Source organism: Pholcus phalangioides, unplaced genomic scaffold, assembly GCF_987345545.1.
Source record: "Pholcus phalangioides strain wild (caught in Gottingen) unplaced genomic scaffold, Ppha-v1.0 ptg000042l_1, whole genome shotgun sequence".
In the NCBI taxonomy this organism is placed as follows: domain Eukaryota; kingdom Metazoa; phylum Arthropoda; class Arachnida; order Araneae; family Pholcidae; genus Pholcus; species Pholcus phalangioides.
Genome location: NW_028301628.1, coordinates 30,214,359 through 30,221,963, shown reverse-complemented (window position 1 = coordinate 30,221,963; position 7,605 = coordinate 30,214,359). Strand labels below are relative to the sequence as shown.

Below are 7,605 nucleotides of genomic sequence, written 5' to 3'. Positions count from 1 at the left end.
GTACGTCATATCAGGGGTTTTTGTATCATAGTGAGGAAAATAAACGCAATGAGAGAATTAATTTTCTTGTTTGGGGGGGGGGGCGGAAACAGTTATATCAGTTCGCAATAGGAAAAAAAAATTTCTTAAAAATAGGTGGCAATTTGTGAAGATTTTGCTATTTCAAACATAGAAGTTATAAAATGCGCATCAGGAATATTTTAAAAACCGCTTAAAGGGTTAAAATTATACCAATCAGTAATAGACTTTATACATCATGTACAAAATGCACCTATTGCAATATTAACTCGACGACAAAAGTATGTGTCAATGTGTCACAGTCGACACATTGTTTTGTTCGATTCCTCGGTTTCATATATTTTTTACCTTAAAATGATTTATGACGATGACAAGAACGTTTGCGCGTTCGATCAACATGGAATCCTCAAATCTTCATGAAGCTTCTTCATATTTGCAACGCAAAACTTTATGCATTTGATCTTGCAAACACTTTTTGCAGACGAACTGCAACAATTTCTCCTTGGTTCAGGGTTGGTGACACAGAGCAGCGGGCCATATTCTGGTTAGGAGGAGGAAGAGGTTGGTGACCCGATGACACAAATGCTAAATAACACTAGAGATTTAGAAGAGATGTTTCCAAGTATTGAGACAGCATTGAATCATCCCTGACAACATCACTATTTTTATCAAAATGTTCTAGAAATAGATCATTCTTCTCATTAATAAGGATAAAATTATCAGTTCGTTCATGCGTTTTACTAGAAAAACTGTCATCTTTTTAACATTATTGCGTATTGAAGCTGAGATAATTAAAAAATTAAATTTTGATGACATTATCAATGATTTTGCTCATACGAGAGCGCGAGAAAAGCATTTATTGTAAGATATTCCACAGAGAATTTTACATTACATTTTTCATTTAAAATAATGCATATCCTTTTTTGATGTGTTTACAAACATGTACTGTATTTGCTGACGTACCAAACCTTTTCGACCGTAGTCAAGGGGAACCCTACTACATTTTTTACCCAGGGTCCCATGGAATCAAAGTCGGGCCCTGTTATGACATTGGCTTTTTAGAGCATGGAATATATGAGTAGTATATACATGATCATATCTGGGCCCGGGGGGCCCAGATATGATCATGTAATAGAGGGGTTTCAGATATGATAATGATCATATTTATGCTCTCGCTTCATAAATTATCTTATTTGGACCTTCATTTGTTCATTATTATCCCTTTTAAATGTACTGAAAGAATGATACATGGAGTCTGTACAAACACAATTATATTTTGATTCTTTAATATTCTCATATTTTTCTTAAGATGTATGTAGGACGTAAGAGAAAATAATTTATTAAAGCTTACAAACTTTTTACTTGAACGAAATTATGAAAGAAAAGGTAACTTTTATGGATTATGAATTCTTTATCCATGCAATGGAACATTCTTAGAGAAAAAAGGCAGGTTGGCAAATAGAGAAAATGGGAATTAAATCGCTATATTTATACGGATGCTTATTTCTCGAAAATCATTAGACGGATTCTTGAAATGTTTTGTGTGCCTTCATGTATTTATTTTTCATTTAGATGGAAAAATATTTCTTATTTTTGCAAAGCAGATAATTGCGAGTGCATGAATATATATAAAGACATTTTTACTAGCGTTTTAGAAGACTGGGAACAAGTAGTTTACAAGATCATATTCCGAGGATGTCTTTTTCGGGTAAGAAATTTTTTTCTTGTAAATACTGTGAAAATCTAATGTAATGATACTATACTCTGGTTCGATGAAATTTTCATAGTGTATCCATCTATAATAATATGGATCTTTCTCTTTTTCTATAATATACCATATATTAATTTTCTTTTTGAGGTTTCAGTAGTAAGTAGTCTTTATTTTTAGTAGATTCATCGGTGTTCTACTTTTTAAGTTTTTCTCAAAAATCCTCATTGTTCGGACTGAATAATTTTTAGTTCAATATATATCACATCAAACTCGCGTTCAACTCCGATATTACTGTACTATACCATTTATTCAAAATTTTATGATTTTTTTAATTGAAAAATATATCTGCGTATAGTTTTTTTCCATTTTTCCAAATCAGACTTAGATTTAGAGTTACGAAAGAAACGTACAGCTAATCTAACTGATGATGACGGTGAAGAACTCATCGCCACAACATCAAAACCGAAAAAAGCCGGAGCTAAAAAGAGAACCTCGAGTGAAGAACCGAAGAAAACCTCAAAAAAGAAACCATCGCCGACATACGATGTGATTTTGGTAGATGATGGATATGATGAACAGAAGTTGATCACGCCTTTTGCTGTGTATTGCGGAAAGGGAATTTCAATTGAAGTAAAAGAATTTCGAGGTACGTGGTATATGTGCTTCTGTCGTGTTACGAGTGATAATGCTGCTTTGAAGCATTTCAATATTGCAATTGATCAAGTCCCCCTGTTAAAAAAGGGAGTAGATACTGTTTACCATCATTTGAAAGATTGATGACATAGCATCTGACTCTTGGTGTGGTGCATAATGGTGGAGTTTGTGGAAAAATCATCAGCATTTAAGGGTTGGAGTAAGACATATACATACAAAATCACTGGCAATAGTATCATCGATCCTTTATTTTCTTTGAATAATGTACGAAGTTCTCTTCATGATCTATTCTCTAAAAATTCATTATCATTAAGACTTCGTTTTATTATTTGCTTATCCATTACTTTTATGAAATACATTGGCGATGAACTAAGACAGCGAGATTTTTATTTTTGCTCTTTCGCAGAACGTTTGACATCTTCTTTCGAAATTGATGAAAAATTAGATTCCGCTTATAACAAAATCATAAACTCAATAGAGAACTTTACAAGGTTTGGAAGTGGGTGGGTTATAAAGACTATCAAACATATTGACATACATACAGGAAAATATAATAGTACTAGTGGTGGATGCTATAAAGTAAAATTGCCAAAAAAACTACAAAATAAAAAATGCATACTCAACATAAAATGTGAAGATGATCTTTGCTTCATTTACTGCATTTTAGCAAAGCTGTTTCCTGTTTCTTCTCATAAAAATGATGTGAATTCGTATAAGAAGTATATCAAACTCTTAAATACAAATAATATAGTTTTTCCTATGGCAATTGACAAAATTCCTTATTTTGAAAATAAAAATAATTTTTCTATAAATGTTTTCGCTTATGATAGTGAGATTTTTCCTATTTATATAAGTAAGAAGGAGACAGCAAATGTAGTTGATTTACTGTATTTTGAAAACCACTACTACTTAATAAAAAATTTTAATCGATTAATGAACACAAAAAATGGTATTCACCATTTTTGCAAAAACTGTCTTATCGGCTTCCAAAGAAAGAAAACGTTGTTTAGCCATAGAGAAATTTGTTTAAACAGAAAGTTTCAAAAACTCTCCATGCCAAGCAAAAACGATTCTAAACTTTTTTTCAAATCAACTGAAAAAATGGTCGAGCACGAGTTTTCCGTATTTGCCGACTTTGAATGTTACACGCAAAAAAGTCTATATGATGATAAAAAACAGGATCTGACTGTGAGCTCTACGCAAGAAATAGAAACCCACTGTCCGATTTCATATGCTCTAGTAGTAGTAAATAACAAAAATAAAATTCTCTATCATGCAGACTATGTAGGAAAGGATGCTGTCCAGCATTTTCTTGTTTTACTCAATAAAATTGCAGAAATCGTTTTAAAAAAGCTTTTAAAAAATGTTCCTATCAATGAATCAACTTTAATGCATACAAATCTGAACGAATGTCACATATGTAAAAATACATTCATTCGTGGAGAAATGAGAGTTAGGGACCATAATCATTTTACAGGGGAGTTTCGTGGGCTCGCCCACCAAACATGCAACCTCCAATTTCGAAATAAATATTTTGTTCCAGTGATAATGCATAACGGATCTGGTTATGATTCACACTTAATACTAAAACATTTGTCTAGGAAAGTAGCAAATGTTATACGAGTTATACCTGTTAATATGGAAAAATTCACAACATTTTCTCTGGATAGAATAAAATTTCTCGATAGTTTCAATTTTCTCAGCGCATCATTATCTACTCTTGTTCATAATTTAAATATAAGTAATTATGAATTCCCTATATTCAATATGTTTTTTGGTGAAAGTGCATATTGCCATCTTTTAAGGCAAAAGGGGATATTTCCATACAGTTACTTTGACTCACAAGAAGTTTTAAATGAAAAACAGTTGCCAGAAAAAAATAAGTTTTATAATATTTTGACTAGAAAATCAGTAACTGATGATGAATATAAACATGCTCATCTAATATGGAAATACTACCAATGTAAAACTTTTGAGGACTATCTACGTCTGTATCAAATGACTGATGTTTTACTGTTAGCTGATGTTTTTAATAGTTTCAGAAAATTGTCATATAAATATTATGAAATCGATCCCATATATTTTCTTACAGCAGCGGATTTGTCATTTAATGCAGGATTAAAAAAAACTGAAGTGAAATTAGAACTTCTAACGGACGTTGATATGTATCTTTTCATTGAATCGGGCATACGTGGAGGAATCAGCTACGTTAACAAACGGTTTGCAAAAGCCAATAATCCATACATTGATGGTTATGATGACAAAAAACCTAACAGTTATATCATGTCCATCGACGCGAATAACTTATACGGAGTAGTTATGACTGATTTTCTTCCAATAGATAATTTTAAATGGCTTTCTAACCGTGAAATTCAAAAACTGGATGTAACGAAGATTTCAGATAACTGTGAAACTGGCTATTTTCTTGAGGTTGATCTTATTTATCCCGATTCTATTCATAAGAAAACTGACGACTTTCCATTAGCTGCAGAACATTTAGTGATAAGTTATGATATGATTTCCCCCTATCAAAAACGAATCATGAAACAGTTGGGTCTTAAATTTAATAAGGGGGTGAAAAAGTTAATACCTAATTTGTTCGACAAACAAAAATACGTTGTTCACTATCGTAATCTAAAGTACTACCTTCAACAGGGGTTGAAAATCAAAAAAATACATAGAGCTTTGTCTTTTAGACAAACTCCATGGTTAAAGGATTACATTTTATTCAATAATGATAAACGTATAGAAGCAAATAACGAATTTGATAGATCTTTTTTCAAACTTCTTAACAATTCTTTTTTTGGTAAATCGTGTGAAAATGTCAGAAAACGTGTTAATGTAAAGACCGCGGTAACCAAAGCTCAGTGTCAGAGATATATGTCAAATCCTGCTTTAGAATATTTTGAAAGCATAAATGACAATTTCGTAGTTTTTAAGTTGAAGAAAACTAATCTTTTGTTAAATAAACCCATATATGTCGGTTTTAGTGTATTAGAACTTAGCAAATTGCATATGTATAAAGCATATTACGACTATTTCAAAAACTTTTATGACGAAAAATGTTCTCTAATTTACACTGACACCGATTCACTTTTATTACACATCCATACGCGTGATCTTTATACTGATTTGAAGAATCATTTCAGTCACTTTATGGATACTAGCAACTATCCTACCAATCATCAATTGTACAGCAAGACTAATACAGGAAAATTAGGATGTTTCAAAGACGAAACAAAATCAGTACCAATTAAAGAAGTGTGCGCTATCAAACCCAAGATGTACTCATACATTTTTGGGAACACAAATAAAAAGACTGCAAAAGGCATAAAAAAAAACGTTGTTGAAAACATTTCGCATCAGATGTACAAAGATGTATTATTCTCAGATTTATTGTTGCATCATTCACAAACTCTTATCAGAAGTCGGAAACATAAACTGTCAACGATAATTCAAAATAAAATTTCCTTAACTCCTTACTATGATAAAAAATTTATCGATGACAATGGAATAACCGTTAAGTCATTTGGTCATTACTTACTACGAGACTCTTAATTCTTGTTTTCTGTATCCATTACCCTCGAGTGAAGAAAGTATTATATTCTTCATGATATGGAGGTGAAAAAATGGAAGATGAACAACGTAGATATTACCCAAAATGTAGTGGTTTGGGTGTATTTGTACCACATTTTGAGTATAACTATGTTGTTAATATCTTTTATTTATTTTATCTTTATATTACAGTCGTTGCTCGTTTCTATTAACTTCGGGGGAAGGGGGGGGGGGGGATGGAATAGAAGATAAAAAATTCGAATATTACTTAAAACGTGATACAATATACCCAACAAAAAAAATCATGGTTTGAGTATACTTATTTTCTATTAATTCATCTTCTTTGCACCAAGTCAATGCTGGAATGAAATTTGAGGTTTATAAAATCGAGCGACGAGTGAATAATGAGAACATTTTGTGCCAAATGTTATTATTACTATTTATAATCTTTTAAAGAAAATGGAGGTGAAACAACGTCTGAACAATGTTTCAGCACATGCAACTGTTTTGTTATTACAGTAGATTCTCAATAGTCTGCCTGTTCCTAATCTGACGTTCTTTTGTTGTTTTTTTTGGGGGTGGGGGGATCCTTCGAGCATAGAAGAGGAAAACATGTCGCTGCTTGTCTTTGCATAGAAGTTTATGCGACACGATAACCTAGGATCCCTTATAATTTCCATCTTTTTCATTAATTGTTAATTTTAGACCCCAGGAAACCACCGGGGATCTCGCGGGAGTACCGACTCAGACCAGTATTGGTTCGATAAGTCTAGCAGTTGGGGTCCTCGGCTGTTGGATGAGAACGGAAACCAGAGGTTGGGTTGACGATGTCCAATCCAAATCCTAGTTTCACCTGTATGGGGATTCTAGAATCTACTGTGTTACATGCATTTCCCTGTGGTAGGGCTCCTCATTTGTGTCAGATTATCGGGAGTCTACTGTAAAATGAAAGCAATATTACATTTTTCATAAAAAAATAATCAGAGAAAAATTAGTCTGGATTATATTTCAAGTTTATCGTATTCATTGTGAGTTATCATATAAATTGCAGAACTGTTGCTCGTATGAATAATTATTTATTATTTGGAAATACTGAAGCAATTTCTGATTGTATTTATTGGGATAAATGGTCTTGTATTTCTACTTGTTCCCGGTCTTCAGAATAAAGAACTTGAATGATTGCAGTTTTTGTTGTGTGTCTATTTTTTTGTTCAGTTGTATGTTTTACTATATTAATACTTACTCTCTCTCCAAGTTAATGAACTTAGAAATCATCTACTTCAGTTTCTCTTCATAAAGAAATGACAAGAAAAAAAAAATATGCGTACAAAATATTTTGTGAAATAACTTTTATTGTTTGAACATTTCAGACATTTTGTACATTTTTTTTTCAACAAATCAGTTTTAAAAAAATCACAGCAATACAAATTACATATGTTTGCGGTTACAATATGTTTTCCCAAAAGTGTTCATTGGGTATTTTTCACAATTTGTAGATACTGTGCCGAACAATTTCAAGTTTTTTTCCTCAAATGTCGATGGATTTCTTCAATAACTTCTTTTTCACTTTTCAGCATTTTAAAATAACCAATCTTACTAGAGTTATTCCCATCTTGGATATTGCATTCAACAGCATCTTTTAAACAATCAAAAAGATTGTTGTAAAA

The 7,605-nt window shown here is 31.9% G+C and overlaps 1 protein-coding gene across 3 annotated transcripts; it reads left to right on the top strand.

The window, feature by feature from the left end:
- Positions 1 to 1,636: 1,636 nt before the first annotated feature.
- On the top strand, positions 1,637 to 7,122 carry LOC149064789 (uncharacterized). 3 transcript variants are annotated; one of them, XM_089254862.1, is made up of 2 exons: positions 1,637 to 1,726; positions 2,109 to 7,122. In XM_089254862.1, exons 1-2 carry the CDS (start codon positions 1,714 to 1,716, stop codon positions 2,504 to 2,506), a joined length of 411 nt encoding a protein of 136 aa, XP_089110988.1. In that variant the 5' UTR covers positions 1,637 to 1,713; the 3' UTR covers positions 2,507 to 7,122. The 3 variants fall into 3 exon arrangements, with proteins under 3 accessions (XP_089110988.1, XP_089110985.1, XP_089110987.1); XM_089254859.1 differs by having other exon boundaries at positions 1,638 to 1,726; XM_089254861.1 differs by having other exon boundaries at positions 1,682 to 1,726; positions 1,884 to 7,122.
- The last annotated feature ends 483 nt before the right edge of the window (positions 7,123 to 7,605 follow it).

Excerpts from the sequence above, each read along its gene's own strand:
- LOC149064789 (XM_089254859.1), top strand. The coding sequence starts at position 2,540 with ATGGTGGAGTTTGTGGAAAAATCATCAGCATTTAAGGGTTGGAGTAAG.